Source organism: Prunus avium, chromosome 7, assembly GCF_965620075.1.
Source record: "Prunus avium chromosome 7, drPruAviu1.hap1.1, whole genome shotgun sequence".
Classification (NCBI taxonomy): domain Eukaryota; kingdom Viridiplantae; phylum Streptophyta; class Magnoliopsida; order Rosales; family Rosaceae; genus Prunus; species Prunus avium.
The window spans coordinates 26537470-26557666 of record NC_142290.1 but is presented as its reverse complement, the minus strand read 5'-3'; the positions used below and the strand labels follow the sequence as shown (position 1 = coordinate 26557666).

General features: G+C 36.5%; 1 protein-coding gene and 1 long non-coding RNA gene across 6 annotated transcripts; both read right to left on the bottom strand.

Annotated features, from left to right (window-relative positions):
• Positions 1-201: 201 nt before the first annotated feature.
• LOC148293239 (uncharacterized) lies at positions 202-2474 on the bottom strand. 2 transcript variants are annotated; one of them, XR_015837178.1, is made up of 3 exons: positions 1908-2474; positions 1529-1610; positions 202-1324 (listed from the first exon to the last, which is right to left on the bottom strand). It is a non-coding gene; the product is annotated as an uncharacterized LOC148293239 (long non-coding RNA). The 2 variants fall into 2 exon arrangements; XR_015837177.1 differs by having other exon boundaries at positions 2152-2474.
• Positions 2475-7815: 5341 nt separating this feature from the next.
• Positions 7816-10302, bottom strand: LOC110769564 (uncharacterized). 4 transcript variants are annotated; one of them, XM_088256157.1, is made up of 7 exons: positions 10100-10302; positions 9364-9460; positions 9044-9207; positions 8858-8907; positions 8658-8755; positions 8511-8574; positions 7816-8160 (listed from the first exon to the last, which is right to left on the bottom strand). In XM_088256157.1, the coding sequence occupies exons 3-7, from the start codon at positions 9097-9099 to the stop codon at positions 8147-8149; spliced, it is 282 nt and encodes a 93-aa protein (XP_088112283.1). In that variant the 5' UTR covers positions 9100-9207; positions 9364-9460; positions 10100-10302; the 3' UTR covers positions 7816-8146. The 4 variants fall into 4 exon arrangements, with proteins under 4 accessions (XP_088112283.1, XP_088112281.1, XP_088112282.1 ...); XM_088256155.1 differs by having other exon boundaries at positions 7816-8574; XM_088256156.1 differs by having other exon boundaries at positions 7816-8574; positions 9368-9460.
• Positions 10303-20197: the final 9895 nt, after the last annotated feature.

The window sequence follows — 20197 nt, the reverse complement described above, 5'->3', positions numbered from 1 at the left end:
TCTAACACTGAGACATCCTGTAGAACTTTTTTTTCTGCTTGTGGAAATGGGTGTTTGACCCACTCGTGCCAGTGTTAAATTGAGATACATGAGTTAGGATTATTTATCTGTAACTTTTTAGGTTTATATTTTATGTTTTGTTCTGTTTTCTTTTCTTTGTGCATCCTCCGAATTATTTTTTATCATGCATGCTACACCGTGTAGATGGATAAAGAGCAATGTTGTGGAAAAACCTTGTATTGGCATTATCATCTAATGCTGTACACAAGCTCCAGAAATGGCAAAGAAACGAACGAAACACGACTAAGGTATTAGAATTCCTAACAGAGTTGGTGGCAACCTGCAAGTTAAATATTAATGACCAATGATATAAGCGATACAAACCCTGAAGATGCTTCAGGGGGGAAAATATCCCTTTTCAATATGATGACATTTAAGGTAGGTTGTTTCCTCTGCACATTTCTCTCATTCGACATATCTAGCGTACTGGTTGATTAATTTAAGATAAGATACTGAATATGCATCGTCTATGAAACTTTTGAAGTGCCATGCATAAGACAATCTAAAAAGACAGTGGTGCTTCTGTACCATCCTTCAAAATGCTTACTCCACCATCTACTTTGCACACACCTATTGAAAATTAGGAAGAAAAGAAAACAAAAAGAATCAGATTTTTCAATCTACCCACCAATATTTCTTCCATCCAAATTTACAATGTTCGGGTTGATGAGGTCTCTGTTCACTGAACTTAAATTTGTCAGTTTGTGATGATATCTGGAATATGGGATTGCTTACAATCTGGCTGCTCCTCTCACAGGTTAAAACCAAGCTAAAAGGTCATCAAAAAAGCATAACAGGCCTTGCCTTTTCTCATGTTCTTAATGTGCTTGTATCGTCGGGCTCTGATTCCCAGGTATGATTGTGCAAGTCTATATCTGTGCATGTCACTGTGCCTTTAAGGCTATAAGCAATGAACTAGTGACTAACAGAAGTAACTTGTCACAAGTAGCCAAGCCAAAACGGATCAATGTAGTATTCAGATAGTTTATTTATAGTTCAACTTCATAGAAACGGATCAATGAGCTAGGCAATGTGTGCTCCCCATTCCTGAAGTATATAGCAAGACATACAAGCAATAGGAATATGCAAGAATAGACTAGACAGATATGATAACAAAATTGAACACAGTTCCTTAACAGGTCCAACCATCTAGTGCATAGCTTGGTGTACCATCCTCCACACCAGGCATGCCAGGAGCTTGTTGTACCATCCTCCAATATCGTCAGATGAACCTTGCAATGTTTTCTGTACTCGAGATGCCAGGCTGACAAATGCAAAAATGAAGCTCAACAGAATCCAATCTGAACTAAAACTAAAAGAATGAAACAATGACTTGTAATTAAAAGCAATGAATTATTTGCACTGAGTAAAACAGAATCCAATCTGAACTAAAACTAAAAGAAACTATTCATAGACTCTATGGAATACGAGTCCATCAGTTTGCATAATTGAAATATACTTCTTTTACCTACAAATTCGAAGATGAGCACATCTAACGTACACGACAGAACTTCTCCAACAAGAAATTACCGTGTAATGGTAGTGTCAACCTACATCAAGATGAAGCAACATCAGCAATCTAACAATGAAGATGACTAGATTGAGATTTGAGAAATGCAAAACAGTTACAGTAAGTCATACTTCTGATAAACACTTGTAATTAGAAAGGGAAGGAGGTGAAAAAGATTAAATATTACAATTGATCATTCAGTTCACTTAAAAGTAGATGGGCTCATGATGTTTTCTCCTGAAAACTAGATTAATTGCCTGACCTCAGTTTTTTAAAGCATACACAAGTCTTCAAAGATTTGATATTAAAGAAAGCTAATAGCACAAAACGGTATTACCCTTTAAAAGAAAATAAGGAAAAGAATCCGACCCGCCCAGCGCCGCCTAGACTCGCCCTGCTGTGCATGAGTTTGAAAAATCGCTAGGCAGTAGGCTTAAAGAACAAAAGAAAAGAACCAGACCCACCCTGACACGCAGACCCGCCTAGCGCCGCCTAGACCCGCCTAGCACCGCCTAGACCCGCCTAGCAATTTCAGTTACATTGGCAGGCATTCTAGTCTAGTTTATGAATCAAAGCCTTACCAGAGTGACTGAGAAACACGAACATTCTGGAGGCATTAGCAACAAGAAATGCTATTCTTGTTTGGTTCCCGAGAAATGAAAGATCACGACTGACCTGAGTACTGGAAAGTACAAAACTTGAGGCTGAATTTCCTTTGAAGCCAAACAGAAAAACCCAAAACTGAGCAGTTCAAGCTTTTTGCAAAGAACAGTATGTGTGAGTATGACCCAAAAAAGGAAATTAGAAACCTTTTGCGAAGAACACGGCTTTTCTTTGTTTTTGGGAAGTAAAGAACACGGCTTTCCAAATTGGGTTTGGTTCCTTTGAAAGTCTGTTTAAAGAAGGAAGAGTGATGAAGTCTCATCCAGTTATTGATTAAAATATTTTTCCTTAAATAAAAATATCAATTTTACTGTCACACTGCTCAGAGACCGCCATTATCGATCGGGACAAGCATTCAATAATTATTTTTTTTCGCTGACGTTCATTGGTTTTTGCTATCACTCTGTCTTCTCTCTGCAAAGCCATCTGGCTTACTTACTGTTTCATTTTCTTATTATTAATTTTTTAGTTTTTTTTGTTGGCTTATTAAAATGACCACTATAAAAGTGGAAGTGCACTTTGGTTATTAGTTGTTACTCAATTTACACGACTGCCACTGTTCAGTGTTGACCATTAACTGGTTGTGTTTGTTTTCTACTTCTGAGTGGTAACATAAAACCTCTGCTGCTCGTTGACTGATGAATGATCGATGCATGGCTTGAGAGCTTCCATCAAAATGTTCAAACAGTTGTCTCCTTTTGCTTGATATGATTGAGGAATTGTTTCAACGCACAAAGCCTCTCACAGTTGATGGAGTCGGATCCATACGACTGTAGGATATATCATCATGTAGGATATGCTTTCTTCTTACTTGGCATTTCAAATCATCATGTGGGATATGTTTTCTTTTTACTTTGCAAAATACGACTGTTTTCATATTATGGGTCGTGATCAATTGGAACTACTTTTGACATTCTGTGTACCTCAAGCCCTTGTGAAGCGTGGCCTGTACTTGATGGAATGAGAAAAATTTGTATGACGCTTATGTTTTATGGTCTTTCTATTTCTTGTATATCTGTTTCCATAAAAGAAGAAGAGAGTAGACTGAGAATATTTTTACAAATAAAATCAAAATTTTGTGTGTTGATCAACTTTCGTACCATCATACATGTGGAGATTTTTTGTTGAAGCAGTCTATTGGACACATCTCCAAACAATCTTCAAATTGATGATACGTATGCACGAACCAGATACATTTAGTCTGGCATGTTTCAACAGAGACAACAAGTCTAACTGAGCTTATGACATGCCGGAGCTTTGATTTCCTCACCGTCACAATAGAGCAATTTTTTGGTCGGACCACCCCCGTTTAAAGAATGCAATGATAAATGACGATGAGGATTAATTGGAAGGGAAGCAGAGTGAGCAGGAGCATCAACCTTTGCTTGCACCAAAACTTGAAAACCAATCATCAATATAATTAGTGTTCTCACACCAACTTCATCCATGGCTTTACATACAGTCTGTTATTGATTAGGGTTGTCATCCATGGCTTTACACTAAGCTTATTACTTGAAAAGCCGCAATGTTTAGGCCATCATTAGTTTTGTGGTAGTAGATGTTCAGAAATCTTATCGAGAGCAAATCACTCGTTTTGTTTTTCTTGTTTTTCGAAGTTACACCTTTTGCGATTGATGCGTAAAGTATCTTGGAGCCGTTGGTAATATGATTGTAAAGGGATTTAATTAGTTCAAGTGTTTTAAGAGCAATTATATCCCCACTCTCAATATTACTTGTAAAAAAAAATATACAAAAATAGGAAAAATACGAAAGAACACAGATAAAAGAACGTCTGCTGAAAATATTGTGCACATACAATACAATCCAATTCAATCTTGAAGATTTCAAACGTGCCAATCTTGTTTCTGGTTTGGACGTGCCAATCTTGTTTAACTTCAACTCTAAAACATTTTTCTATAATAACAAAGCAATGCATAAATAAATAAGATAAAAGAGAATGGTATGGGAATCCTTCATATCTCATTCAATGGAAGACCTCTTGTAATTCGATTCTCGTTCATTAATCTTGTCGCTTTTCTTTTAACTTTTTTTCTTCAACAGAGTGGTACAATAGTACAATATTATAATTTGTGCTTATTGTGCATCTGCACATGACGGCAGAAAATGCATAACCGATCGATCTGAAAACTTAGCAAAATCAAACACATAAAGGTTTATTGATTTTTTGGTGTTCTAACACATAAAGGTTTCCAGCTTATAATGTTTTCATGGCTTGTAATTAATACCAAAAGATGCGGATATGCGAATTTTAAATTTACAAAAGGCCTCGGTGCTATTAGACTAATAGTATTTACAGTGGGCCTACCTTTTATGTATGTTGGTACCAAATCAATGCATAAGCCCACCGCCCACACTTTATCTGTGTTTTTATTTTTTATCAAACACTTATGTGTGTTGGTATGTAGGATTATTACTCCCTAGCACTTATGCATGTCGGTACCGAACCTCTGTACATAGTAGTACCCACCAACTAACACTGATATTGTCCCCAACTTAACCACCTAAAATCCAATAAATTGGTCAAGCCCGATAGACCTTTATTATAGGTGTGGGGTTTTTCCTAAAGGCCTTGGTGCTATTATCAATCAAACCCTTATATTTAATGTGTAAATTACTGTTATAGTTCCCCGATGTGAGACTATAAAAACGAATAAAGCGGTAATTATTCAACAAGTCCCCGTGTAGCTGACTTGGTAATTCTCTAAGTTCTTAACCTTGTTTGTTTAGCCTCATGGACTCATGACATGCGGCCCAGCCCAGGCTTCCCCATTGTTTTTTATTTGTTTCTTTCTTCTTCTTTCGTTTTTTTTTTCTTTCTTCCAAGTTGGTAATGATGTAATCCATCAATAATAAAGTAGAAATTGTATTTCTAGTTGATTTTGTGTTTTAATTATCAAATTTTGAGGCTAAAGGTTGTATCGTAGATAATCAACTATGTCAATAAATGGAATCAATGCTCAAGATTTTCTTCTCATATATCTCATTCATATCTCAATTCCAAAATACTAAATATGTGTCAGTGATAATATTATATGAGCAGCTTAAATTCCTCCTGAGAGTTTGAGTAGATGAAACTCCACCTTTTAAAGAGGTGATCGAAGAGACTCATCATGCTTCTTCTTCAAGTTCAATTTAACTTGAGCAACTTAAATTCCAACTGAAACTCACAGGAGAGTTTTGGGCCTCTTGCTCAATAAACGAACAATTGTTAAGCTTGGTTCAAATAGAAGACTAAACTCGGCCCGATTAACAAAAAAAGAGATTAAAAGGTGGGTTTACAATATTATTAGAAGGCCCATTTTGTAATTTTTCTTTTTCTTTTTCTTTTCCTATAGAGAGAGAGGAAAGAGATGCCTGAGAAATGAGGGAGAGGTTGGGGGAAGAAAAGAGGGAGAAAATATAAAACTATTTAAAAACATAATTGTTCAGTAGTTTTTTGTAGTCAACTCTACGTGGGCGTGGGCACGAGTGGGTTTGAAACGGCAGTGGGTTCTTCCCTTTACCGTACCAAACCTTTCAGTAGAGCAATTTGTCTTTCGTTAACCAACCATTAAGCCCTTTAACCGTTGGCATTGCGGGATCTAGCCATATTTTGGGTAGGCAGTTGTCTACCCGATAATTGTTAGGAAATAAAAATCGGTAGATATAAAGCAACAAGACCAAGGAAAAGAGAAAGGGAAGAAGGAAAAAAAAAAAACAGAGAGAGAGAAGGGATAGCAAAAAAATAAGGGGTAGGGGGGAGGGAAGAGAGAGGGAGGAGAGAGGGACAAAAGTGGCAGGGAATTACGTAATTAGATATGAGTGGTATTGGACTCTATAATTATTTTGGACTGGGTAAAATTGTTTGGACACCCAATTTTTTTTTACACTCAAGCCCAATTTCTTGTGCACTGGAGCCTAGTCTTCTAGCAATATATGCTAATTGTTTTTACATGTATTAATGGTTTTTTTAATCAAAATGCATTTGATTCATTTTTTTCTTCTTCTTATTTGATGGATGATTATAACATGATGGATACAATATCAATTTTTCTATTATATTAATTTAATCATCGTATCGGTGCCATACGCATACTAGTTTTTGAAAATTTTCCGTATTAGCGTATCCTTACCCGTACCTGTATCCATACAACGTATAAGTTCTGCCTACTCAACTTCCAAATTCCGGATCCGCTACTGACCATTGGGGTTACACATTGTTCGGCTGGGCTGATGCCCGTTTCTAATTATTCAAATTCTTTCTTCTATACGTTTCTTCTTTCAATTACTGTCCAGCTAGATAGCAGCAGTGACTCCATGCGGCTTCTTCACTTTCATGGTAGTGACAAAGTTGGGGAAAATAAACACTATTCATAGGTTCACTTTAAAATTTTCATATATACCCTAGCTTATTACTTGAAAAGCCGCAATGTTTAGGCCATCATTAGTTTTGTGGTTGTAAAGGTTCAGAAATCTTATCGAGAGCAAAATGATTGCAGGCTTCTCGTTTTGTTTTTCTTGTTCTTCTACTCCTCTTGTTTTCGGGGTTATACCTTTTGCCTTGAGTGGCCAAGGATCCTCCATTCTTTTCATCCTTAGTTTTTCGATGGAAGTGCAAAAATATAATGAATTGGTATAGTTGTTAGTAACGATTCGATACCTCTTGTATGATGCGCTTTGAAAGAGTATCATAAGCAATCACAACTTTTGCCTTTTGTCTTTGGGTCTCTAGTTAAATTCAACGGTGTAGTAAGTAATCTCATTTTGTGAAAAGAAAATTTAATATGTAATTTAATACGAAAATATACGGATATCCAAATAAAAAATTTACAAAAGGCCTCGGTGCTATTTGATTAATATTATTTATAGTGGGCCTATCTTTTATGCCATGTTGGTACCGAATCAATGCATAGGCCCACCACCCACACTTTATCTGTGTTTTTTTTTTTTTTTTTTTTTATCGAACACTTGTGTATTTTGGTATGTAGGATTATCCCACTAGCACTTATGCATGTCGGTACCGAACCTTTACATAGTACCCACCAACTAGCACCGATATTGTCCCCAACTTAGCCACCTAAGTCCAATAGATTGGTCAAGCCCAATAGACCTTTATTATAGGTGTGGGGTTTTCCCTAAAGGCCTTGGTGCTATTATCAATCAAACCCCTATATTTAAGGTGTAAATTACTGTTATAATTCTCCGATGTGGGACTGTATAAAAACAAATAAAGCAGTAATTAATCAACAACTCCCCGTGTAACTGACTTGCTAACTCGCTAAGTTCTTAAGCTTGCTGTCGTTAGTTCTAGCCCCACAATGATCGACGTGTATAGTTTTTTGAAAATGCTTGTTTTAGCCATGATCATGGGCTCATGCCATGCGGCTTCTCTGTTACAACTTCCTCTTTTTTTTTTCTTTCTTCTTCTTCGTTTTTTTTTTCTTTCTTCTGACAAGTTGGTAATGATATAATCTATCAAAAATGAAGTAGAAGTTGACATACTTAACATTCACAATGTGGCTACATTGAGAGCTCAAGGAGCCTGTCATGATATGAGTCAGTCAAAGGCATGAGAATCCATAAATATCAATAAGTTGCCGATTCAACCTAAGATAGGGGCTGTTATCACCCCAAGCTGACAATAAACCAAAAGAAATTCAAGCCAAGAACACGGTTCTGTTTTCATGAAATTCAAGCCGAGTGCATGTACTTAAGCCATTAGAATCAAAAGGAAGATGGGGCACTTCTCCTCCGATTGAGAATGGTGCTGGGCCGAGCACCACTTCTGGAGCAGCGTTCAGATCAACCCCAAAGGTGACATTTCCATGTGCATGACTCCCAATGAAATGAGGATCTTGAGTGTATCTCTTCTGTGTGTGATCCCTTCTCCTGGTCTCACCATAGTGTATTTATTTATTGAGGGGAAGCTGCAGATTTAGGTATTTATAGTTTTAGAATACTCGAATTAACCCAGTAGAATTCGTTATAGTAGCATTTGAAGGTGAGATCAGGCAATGAGGAATTCAACAAAAGATTTTAGTTGTTTTGGTTGGTTCGTGTCGAGACTGTTTTATCCCTTTTTCTTCTAAAGTTGTTCATGGACACGATTACTCATTTATTTTCTCTACTCTTTAGTTAATCTCAGGTGTTAATAAGAAATCTGCTTTTTGCATCAGTGTCTTCTCTCCTTAAGTTAATGTAGACACGAACTTAAGCCAATGTTTCATTCACATTCAATAGATGTCCTTGCTTTGCCCCAGCAGCATCACACGCTTACCGGATCCCCAGTAAAGCTCCTCAATGTATTGCTTGAGTTCCCATGCATTGTACTCAACAGATGCCTTCATACAAGAAAACATATGAAAAGGGAAGACAAATTTCACAAAACTCAGTCAGCAATGATCACAGAGTAATGGCTCATTACCTCACTCTGAATTTTTGCAATATGGCAAGCTAGACCCATCTTCGAAAAGAATTTCTTTGTTCCAACAAAGTATACGGGGTCGTGATTGCTATAGAGGTCTGGAAAATCAAAGTTCCCATAACTAAAGGTGCCACGACACTAAATGTGGATTGAACAGGGGAGAAGAACAAAGTCCAAAGAGAAAAATAAATTTTCTTTACCTGGAATAAGCAGATAGACAAATGAGCTAGGCAATGTGTGCTCCCCATTCCTGAAGTATATAGCATGACATACAAGCAATAGGAATATGCAAGAATAGACTAGACAGATATGATAACAAAATTGAACACAGTTCCTTAACAGGTCCAACCATCTAGTGCAGTGGAGCTATTATATTAGCTTGGTACCTTATTCCTGCAAGCAATTCCAAGAATCTTGCTGTACCATCCTCCACACCAGGCATGCCAGGATCGCGCGGCAACCATCCAATATCGTCGGATGAACCTTGCAATGTTTTCTGTACTCAGATGCCAGGCTGACAAATGCAAAAATGAAGCTCAACCGTGGGAACCTAAAAGAATGAAACAATGACTTGTAATTAAAAGCAATGAATTATTTGCACTGAGTAAAACAGAATCCAATCTGAACTAAAACTAAAAGAAACTATTCATAGACTCTATGGAATACGAGTCCATCAGTTTGCATAATTGAAATATACTTCTTTTACCTACAAATTCAAAGATGAGCACATCTAACGTACACGACAGAACTTCTCAAACAAGAAATTGCAAACAAATTGTAAACCGTGTAATGGTAGTGTCAACCTACATCAAGATGAAGCAACATCATTCAGTTACAGTAAGTGATACTTCTGATAAACACTTGTAATTAGAAAAGGAAGGAGGTGAAAAAGATTAAATATTACAATTAATCATTCAGTTCACTTAAAAGTAGATGGGCTCATGATGTTTTCTCATGAAAACTAGATTAATTGCCTGACCTCAGTTTTTTAAAGCATACACAAATCTTCAAAGATTTGATATTAAAGAAAGCTAATAGCACAAAACGGTATTACCCTTTAAAAGAAAATAAAGAAAAGAACCCGACCCGCCCAGCGCCGCCTAGACCCGCCCTGCAATGCATGAGTTTGAAAAATCGCTAGGCAGTAGGCTTAAAGAACAAAAGAAAAGAACCAGACCCACCCGTGCACCCAGACCCGCCTAGCGCCGCCTAGCGCCGCCTAGACCCGCCTAGCACAGCATAGAACCGCCTAGCGCCGCCTAGAACCGCCTAGACCAGCCTAGACCCGCCTAGCAATTTCAGTTACATTGGCAGGCATTCTAGTCTAGTTTATGAATCAAAGCCTTACCAGATTGACTGAGAAACACTAACATTCTGGACGCATTAGCAACAAGAAATGCTATTCTTGTTTGGTTCACGAGAAATGAAAGATCACGACTGACCTGAGTACTGGAAAGTGCAAAACTTGAGGCTGAATTTCCTTTGAAGCCAAACAGAAAAACCCAAAACTGAGCAGTTCAAGCTTTTTGCAAAGAACAGTATGTATGAGTATGACCCAAAAAAGGAAATAAGAAACCTTTTGCAAAGAACACGGTTTTTCTTTGTTTTTGGGTTTGGTTCCTTTGAAAGTGTGTTTAAAGAAGGAAGAGCGTTTCATCACTCTTTTCAGTCTCATCCAATTATTGATTAAAATATTTTTCCTTAAATAAAATATCAATTTTACTGTCACACTGCTCAGAGACCGCCATTATCGATCGGGACAAGCATTAAATAATTTTTTTTTTCCGCTGACGTTCATTGGTTTTTGCTATCACTTTGTCTTCACTCTGCAAAGCCGTCTGGCTTACTTACTGTTTCATTCTCTTATTATTATTTTTCAGTTGTTACTCAATTTACACGACTGCCGGAGAGATGATCTTCCATCCTGCTGATTTGTTTTCTTACTTCTGAGTGGTGTTTGTTGTTTTTGGGCAGGAATTTGACTTGACAAATGAAAGGTTCCTTGTGCCGGAGAGATGATCTTCCATCCTGCTGATTTGGGTTTGTCTTATATTCTGGTTTCAAAGTACACACTTCTGGGGTTTTAGTTTGATTCTTGAAACAAATACAACGTATGATTCTTTGTTATTGAATGAAAATTTGTAATCCAAAAATACAAATAAAGATATATATCCACACAACGAATCTGTAAATGTGATGGTTGAACTTGTAAATGTTATATATATATATATATCCACACAACGAAACTGGACAAATAAAGATACCTTGAATCTTGGTACAAGACTCCAAGTGATTTATGGGAGAAAATTAAACTTTTTCTTGCCAATCATTATTGTAATTTAGATCATTAATTATATGAAATTTTGTTTGAATGTATGCAGTGGCGGAGCCATAAATTTTTTATAGAGAGGGCACCTCATATATTAAAATTTATTTTTTCTTTACGGTGACATTTGAATTAATTTTTTACTTGATACAAAATTCATAAATTTGATTACTATACTCTATTATTTTACATATCACATTAACTATCTACTCATTATTGATACTAACAAAAGATATTACATGTACTTTGTTAAATATACACACTAACAAAATTCAATTGGTAATTTATTACTACAATCAAAGTCAAAATAAGACAAAAAGAGAGAATGGGTAGTAATAATAGTGGAAAAGGGAGAGAAGAAAAACATAAAGCACTTTGAAGTTTGATAAAAGATGTGTAATTGTGTTAAAAAATCCAAGGTCTCAAGAACGTTGAGACCCCTGGGCCTTAGCTCCCTCTGCCCCTGAATGTATGATTCAAATTAACAATTCGACAATGTAACAGTGAGATATCCCCGAAAATAACCATTTCTGCCGTGTATATCTGTTTCCACAAAAGATGAAGAGAGTAGACTAAGAATATTTTTACAAATAAAATAAAAATTTTGTGTGTTGATCAACTTTCGTACCATCATACATGTGGAGATTTTTTGTTGAAGCAGTCTATCAGACACATCTCCAAACAATCTTCAAATTGATGATATGTATGCACGAATCAGATACATTTAGCCTAGCATGTTTCAACATAGACAGCAAGTCTAACTGAGCTCATGACATGCTGGAGCTTTGATTTCCTCACCGTCACAATAGAGCAGTTTTCTGGTCGGACCACCGTCATTTAAAGAAAGAAATGATAAATTATGATGAGGATCAATTGGAAGGGAAGCAGAGCGAGCAGGAGCATCAACCTTTGCTTGCACCAAAACTTGAAAACCAATCATCCATATAATTAGTGTGTAAGTCTTTACTAAGCTTGTATGCAATAATACTAACCTTCTTCAACCATGGTAATTTTAGAGAGTCTTGTTAATCGTATAGAGAGTCTTCTTCACCTATGCAGCACTGTAGTTTCTCTTTCTCTTAGATAGGGTGAGATCTGAATTGAGAGTGTATTTGCTGCAAGGGAAGGGACCTCTATTTATAGATGCATCACTTTGAAAGCCTTGCCTATCAAGAAGCATTCGAGTGTCCTTTTTGCATTAGAATAGGTTTGTTTCAATCCATGTTATGTTAGGAATCCTTTTCATACTTGTGTTTAACTTTAATAAGCTCTGTACAAGTATTATCTCATAAGGCAGAGTTCTATTTCCTGATCAATCAAAAACTCTGAGTCCTTAGGATTAAAAGATCATCTTTTATGGACTAAGACAATAAATTGTCTTACATTCTCCCACTTGATCGACTAATCCCTAAAGATTTTGTGTTAATCACTTAAGGCCATTGTGACATGTAACTCAAGTTGATTCCATCAAGCAATTGTCAATTTTAAAGAATGAGAAAGAACCATCAAGACTTCATTGGATATCTAATACTCCAGAGCCTTTATAATCACATTAATCATTCTTTAAAACCACATAAGCTTCCATCAAGATTAAACAGAAAAATAAACATGTTCTACTGTAAAGCTTTATGAACATGTTCATTCAATGTCCCTTAATTCGACTACTAAGGTCTCATCACTTTGTTAAAAAATGATGTCACTGTCATGAATGAATATCATTGCAGATGTCTTTAGCTAGCTTTTCTTCTTAATCCATTCAAGTACTTATAACCATATAATAACTAAACATGTAACTATTTAATGAGAAAAACTTTATTTCTGAATCTCAAAATAAGATTAACATCCACTGAAAACCATAACCAACTGTGAATTAAGACTAAAACAGAAAACTACTTAAAACTTAACGAGGCTCCAACTGATTTAAGCATTTAAATCATTCCTTAATCCCATGCTCATAACATGCCTGTGAAACACTGTATTTGGAACTCCTTTTGTGAAAGGGTCTGTAATCATCCTGTCGGTACTAATATGACTTATATTGGTATATCCTTGAGCAATTTTCTCCTTCACTATTATGAACTTGACATCCAACAGTCTTGAACCTTCTACTCTTTTGTTTCCTTTCGCAAATAAAATTGTTGCACTGTTGTCATTCCATATTTGAATAGGTCTGTGTATTGATTCAACCACATTTAGGCTGATAATGAAATTTCTTAACCATATAGCTTGAGAGGTAGCTTCATAACAGGCTAGAAACTCAGCAAGAGGTAGCTTCATAACAGGCTAGAAACTCAGCAAACATAGTTGAACCTACTGTCATAGGTTGTTTTACACTCCTCCGTGACACTGCACCTCCTTCAAACATGAATGCATATCCTGATGTAGATTTCAACGAGTCTTGACATCCTGCAAAATCAGCATCTACATAGCCTTGTAATTCCAGTGTATCACTTCTTTTAAAAATCAGCTTGTAATCTTTTGTCCTTTGCAAGTACCTCAACACTCTTTTTCTTGCAATCCAGTGAGCTTGTCCAGGATTTGACTGAAATCTTCCTAGCATACTGACTGCAAAGGCCAAGTCAGGTTTGGTACAAACTTGCGCATACATTAAGCTTCCTACCAGTGAAGCATATGGTTTATCAACCATCTCCAGCTTTTCTTGCTCAGTCTTAGGTGCTTGTTCAATGCTTTAGTTTATCCCTTTTGAGATAGGAATATCACTTCCTGTACAGTTCTGCATATTGAATCTCTTGAGCACCTTTTCTATGTAGGATTTTTGTGATAGTCCAAGTACCCCATTCTTTCGATCTTTGCTTATATCTATGCCTAAAACGTATGATGCCTCGGCTAGATCAATCATTTCAAAGTTCTTAGATAGGAAATTCTTGCAGTCATGTAACATGGTGAGATTTGTGCATACCAGCAAAATGTCATCTACATATAGAACCAGTATAATAAAATGTCTCCCACTCACCTTCATGTATATGCATTCATCTAAAGCATTCTCAACAAAACCAAAATCTTTCACTATCTTGTTGAACTTTAGATACCACTGTCTAGAAACTTGTTTTAATCCGTAGATCGATTTGCATAGTTTTCAAACCATACTCTTCCCTCCTTCTTGAACAAAACCCTCAGGTTGTACCATGTAAATGTATTCATCTAAATCTCCATTTAAGAAGGTTGTTTTGACGTCCATCTGGTGCAAAAGAAGGTCAAAATGTGGTACAAGGGCCATGATAACTCTTAATGAATCTTTGGTTGAGATTGGTGAGAAAGTCTCATTAAAATCTACTCCTTCTTTCTATGTGAATCCCTTGGCAACCAATCTTGCCTTATACCTGTCTATCTGCCCTTTTGAGTCTAATTTTGTTTTATACACCCACTTGTAGCCAATTGGCTTGCAACCTTGGGGTAAAGTCACAAGCTTCCAAACTCCATTTTTCTCCATTGAGTTCAGTTCTGATTTCATTGCTATAAACCAGTTTTCTTTCTTTTCACTTTTCATGGCATGTTTGAAAGTTGCAGGATCTTTTGTGGTATTCACATCATGCTCTGCCCATTGTAAATACACGAAATAGTCATCTCCTAATGCAGGTTTTCTTTGCCTTTGTGATCTTCTCAGTTCCATGTTTGGTTCTGGATCTACTTCTTGTGGTTGAGTCACATCTTGGTTTTCTGCTAGCAGTGCTTGATTATCATTTACTTCCATTAGTTCTGCAGTTTCAAACTCATATGCATTGGCCTCCTCAGTGTGTTCCAGTTGAGTATTGCTTGAATCAAATTGAGGTAGTCTAACAATATCTTCATTGGAATTCAGTGACATGTCATGGTTCAAGGTTATTTCTTCAAAACTGAAACTTTCTTCCTCATTTCTTTCTTGGTCAGTTTCTATAAAGACTGCTCCTGCAGTCTCTATGAAGTTGGTAGTGTGTTTGGGGCAATAAAATCTATATCCCTTTGTTCTCTCAGGATAGCCAACAAAATAACCACTTATGATTTTTGGATCCAACTTCTTTTCTGCAGGATTGTAAGGTTTTGCTTCTGCCGTACAACCCCATACTCGCAAATGTTTAATGCTAGGCTTCCTTCCATTCCACACTTCATAGGGAATTCTATTTATGCTTTTAGTTGGAATTCGATTTAGAATATAGTTGGCTGTTTTTAAAGCTTCTCCCCAAAGAAAAATTGGCAGGTTTGTACAGCTCATCATACTTCTTGTCATGTCTTTCAAGGTCCTGTTTCTCCTTTCTGAAATGCCATTCTGTTGAGGTGTGCCTGGGTTGGTATACTGAGCTATGATTCCTTCTTCTTGAAGAAATTTAGCAAAGGGTCCAGGATTTCTTCCAATCTCATCAAACCTTCCGTAGTACTCCCCTCCTCTATCCGATCGAACCACCTTTATTTTTAGGTTTAATTGGTTTTCTACTTCAGCCTTATAGATTTTGAACTTGTCTAATGCACTAGATTTCTCTTTAACAAGATAGATATGTCAATATCTTGAAAAATCATCTGTAAAGGTTATAAAGTAGTTAAACCCCTCATGAGTTGGGGAAAAGGTCCACATATGTCTGTGTGAATGAGTTCTAGTAAGCCTTTTCTTCCCAAAGCCCCTTTCTTTCTTAAGTTAGTTAATTTCCCTTTGATACATGGAATGCAAACTTCTTCTGTGTTTTCGTGATTCAATGGTGGTAAGACAGATTCTTTGCATAGTTGTGTTATCCTTTCTTTTGAAACATGTCCAAGTCTCTTATGCCATAATTTGAAGGAAATCTCATTGGTTTTGGTTTGTACAGTATTTATTTCCATCTCAGTTCTTTTGCAGTTTAATCGAAACACTCCATCAATGAGACTTGCTTTGCCAACTAAATCTTTATTTCTGAAAATAGAACAACCAATAACATCAAAATTCAAATTGAACTTCGATTTTACAAGTCTAGTAACTGAAATCAAACTCTTCTTCATATAAGGAACATAAACTACTTCATCTAGTTCTAAAACAAAACCAAATTCTAGCCTGATTCTAACTGTCCCTATGAAATTAACTTGGACTTCTTCTCCATTTCCCACGAACACCTTCACTTCATCCTTGCTTGGTAGCCTCTTGCTTGTAAACTCCTGCAAGGAATTAGCCACATGAATAGAAGCACCACTGTCTAACCACCATGAATCACATGAGAAATTAACCAAATTAGATTCGAAACATACCAAAATCAGATTGTTATTACCTTTTCCCTTCTTCTTTTCCAGCCACCTTTTACATTTCTTGCAGTCTCTTTTCATATGCCCTGCTTTGTTGCAAAAGAAACAATTCATTCAAGTTGCATGTTTCAAAGCCTTTTCTGCAATGCTTTCTTTCTCTTTCCCAGTTGCAGCCTTCTACTTATTTTCCTTGTTCTGTTTAGTCTTAATCATGTTGACCATCTTGGCTCCCCTTTCTCTTATGATGTTGTGCTCTTGTTGAACAGAGATGGTTATGAGATCATTCAAAGTCTAGTTCTCCTTCTGAGCAATGTAGGTTTCCTTGAGAGATTTAAATTCCTTAGGCAATGAATTCAGTGCAAAATGGACCATCATATCCTCATCTACTGTCATATCCAATTCCTGTAGTTTTGTCCCTATGTCAATCAAGTTCATGATATGAGCTCTTACACAACCTTGTCCATCATATTTCATATCAATCAACTGATTCAGTAGGGTACTCTTGACAACTTTCTCGGATTCCTTAAACCTCTGTGCAATTGCCTCATAGTATTGTTGTGCATTCTCAGATTTGGGAATGCTTCCTTTCACTGATGAAGCCATAGCCCTTTGCATGATTAACATAGCCATCTTGTTTGCCTTTTCCCATTTGGCAAACTTAGTCTTAGTTTCTGCAGAAGCATCTGCAGCTGGTTCTTGAGGGGGTTTCTCTTTGAGCACAAAATCGTAATCCAAAAAACCTAGAGATATTTCCGGATCCTACTTCCACTTGCTATAATTCGATCCAATCAAGGTTACAATGGAGTTGTGATTCACTGTAAAATTTGCAATACGAATTAAATAAAACTGTCCCTAAATCTTTATTTAAACATGTCAACTTATACCTGTGGGTTTAAGTTAGCATGTTCCAAAACCCTAAACAATTAACTGTACAAGTTTCCTGCGCAAGTAAACTCACTTCTGTGGATGTAGAGACACTTGCTAGCTAGTGCCGTCAACTATCTAGATTGTTCCATCAATGTTGTGATCAATCTGTACAATTTTCCATTTGTGGATGGAGAATCATATAGAAGGCTACGAACATTAATGCAAATTTCTGACCAAACCGTCAAATTTAAAAACTCCTACGCGGCCTGAGTAGCTGTGGCTTACTCATTCTGCATAGCAGTTTTCAAATTAATTGATCAAAACCTTATGAGCAGTGATAACCTTATGCTCTTAACAGTTAAGATTTGTAAACAAAAGAAAGCTGCATACTTTTATGGCTTAGATCAAATAGTTAGATTAAAGAACAAAAGCCTAGAGCAGTGATACCACACCTATGCAGCACTTTAGTTTCTCTTTCTCTTAGATAGGGTGAGATCTGAATTGAGAGTGTATTTGCTGCAAGGGAAGGGACCTCTATTTATAGATAAATCACTTCGAAAGCCTTGCCTATCAAGAAGCATTCGAGTGTCCCTTTTGCATTAGAATAGGTTTGTTTCAATCCATGTTATGTTAGGAATCCTTTTAATACTTGTGTTTAACTATAATAAGCTTTGTACAAGTATTATCTCATAAGGCTGAGTTCTATTTCCTGATCAATCAAACACTCTGAGTCCTCTTAGGATTAGAAGATCATCTTTTATGGACTAATGCCCGTTTCTTCTCTACGTTTCTTATTTGAATTATTGTCCAGCTAGATAGCATCATAGTAGCTTCTTCACTCTCATATGAGTACGTAGTGAAAAGGTTGGGAAAATTATTATTACTTGAAAAGCCGCAATGTTTAGGCCATCATTAGTTTTGTGGTGGTAAAGGTTCAGAAATCTTATCAAGAGCAAAATGATTGCAGGCTTCTCGTTTTGTTTTTCTTGTTCTTCTCCTCTTGTTTTCAAGGTTATACCTTTTGCCTTGAGTGGCCAAGGATCCTCCATTCTTTTCATCCTTAGTTTTTCAATGGAAGTGCAAAAACATAATGAATTGGTATAGTTGTTAGTAACGATTCGATACCTCTTGTATGATGCGCTTTGAAAGAGTATCATAAGCAATCACAACTTTTGCCTTTTGTCTTTGGGTCTCTAGTTAAATTCAACGGTGTAGTAAATAATCCCATTTTGTGAAAAGAAAATTTAATATGTAATTTAATACGAAAATATACGGATATCCAAATAAAAAATTTACAAAAGGCCTCGGTGCTATTTGATTAATATTATTTATAGTAGGCCTACCTTTTATGCCATGTTGGTACCGAATTAATGCATAGGCTCACCACTCACACTTATATGTGTTTTTTTTTTTTTTAAATTTATAATTTTTATCGAACACTTATGTATGTTGGTACGTAGGATTAGCCCACTAGCACTTATGCATGTCGGTACCGAACCTCGGTATAGTACCCACCAACTAGCACCGATATTGTCCCCAACTTAGCCACCTAAGTCCAATAGATTGGTCAAGCCCAATAGACATTTGGGGTTTTCCCTAAAGGCCTTGGTGCTATTATCAATCAAACCCCTATATTTAAGGTGTAAATTACTGTTAAAGTTCTCCAATGTGGGACTCTATAAAAATAAATAAAGCAGTAATTAATCAACAACTCCCTGTGTAACCGACTTGGTAACTCGCTAAGTTCTTAAGCTTGCTGTCGTTAGTTCTAGCCACACAATGATCGACGTGTATATTTTTTTGAAAATGCTGGTCAGTCAAAGGCATGAGAGTCCATAAATCTAAAAAAGTTGCCAATTCAACCTAAGAACATAGGTGCTGTTATCACCCCAAGTTGACAATAAACCAAAAGAAATTCAAGCCAAGAACATGGGTGTAAACAAAAAACCATGTCAAAGACAAAAGAAATTTCATGAAAGTAGGTTTCAGATTTCATGTCCATGTGAAGCGTGGCCTGTACTAGATCAATTGGAACTACTTTTGACATTTTGTGTACCTCAAGCCCTAGTGAAGCGTGGCCTGTACTTGATGGAATGAGAAAAATTTGTATGATGCTTATGTTTTATGGTCTTTCTATTTCTTGTACTTTTGTAAAAGAAAGTGCAGGTCACACAGGTTTCAGATGTCACGATCTCATTCTATTTTCAGTCTGTCTCCATTGAACATGATCACCGGATGGAAGAATTACAGATGAATGTACTCCGAAAAAAAATACTCAAATTTGTAAACCGAAAACTCAACATTGCTATTACAAGAATTGCAAATCCTTATCTACAAAGGCCTGAGACTAGTTCAAAGGACAAGAAACAGAACACCATTGTGGCCGAGACAAAACTTCATGACCATCACATTTAAACCAGCACTTTTGTACCTCTCAAAATCTCATACTATACTAATAGCTCCCCGCATTTCGCCAAGCTCAACTCGTAAGTTTCTAACCCTAATTTCATTACTTGAATCTTCACCTACATTCATGACACTCTTTTCCATACATAACCAGCACTGTTCTACAAAACAACCTAAAACCTTCATCCTGGTACCTGGCAGAAACTGCAAGCTCCATAGATGAGAGGAGAAAAAGGTGAACACTACAGCTAAAAGCTTACAACAAAGCGCTCAGGAACTAAGACAAAATAATAGCCCGGGACAACAGATAGCATCTTAATACAACATAAACCCCCTCTCCAAAACCAACACCAAAACCTAAACTTTCCCTTACAGATCAAGATCTTAGAACCCTGACAAACCGGTCAACCTGAAACATAACTTTTAATCAATCACTAACACAAAAACGCCTTGATGTTTTCAATCAGGAATGTTCTAAAAATAATTCTCAACTTGCTAGCAACATAACGTATTCCTCCCTGTAATACTCTTTACCCATTACTAATTGTGATTTAACAGCTAAGAAGTAATAAACAAGATAACGATGATATATATGTTCATTTGCCAACATCAATGAAACAAGTAAAGAACATACTCCAATGCAGTAGCACGTATTTGGATGACAGAAAAAACTCCAATGCAGGGTTTATTTGCGAGAAACAAACCCTTTTTTTCTCGCAGTGATGAAAAGTGAATAGTT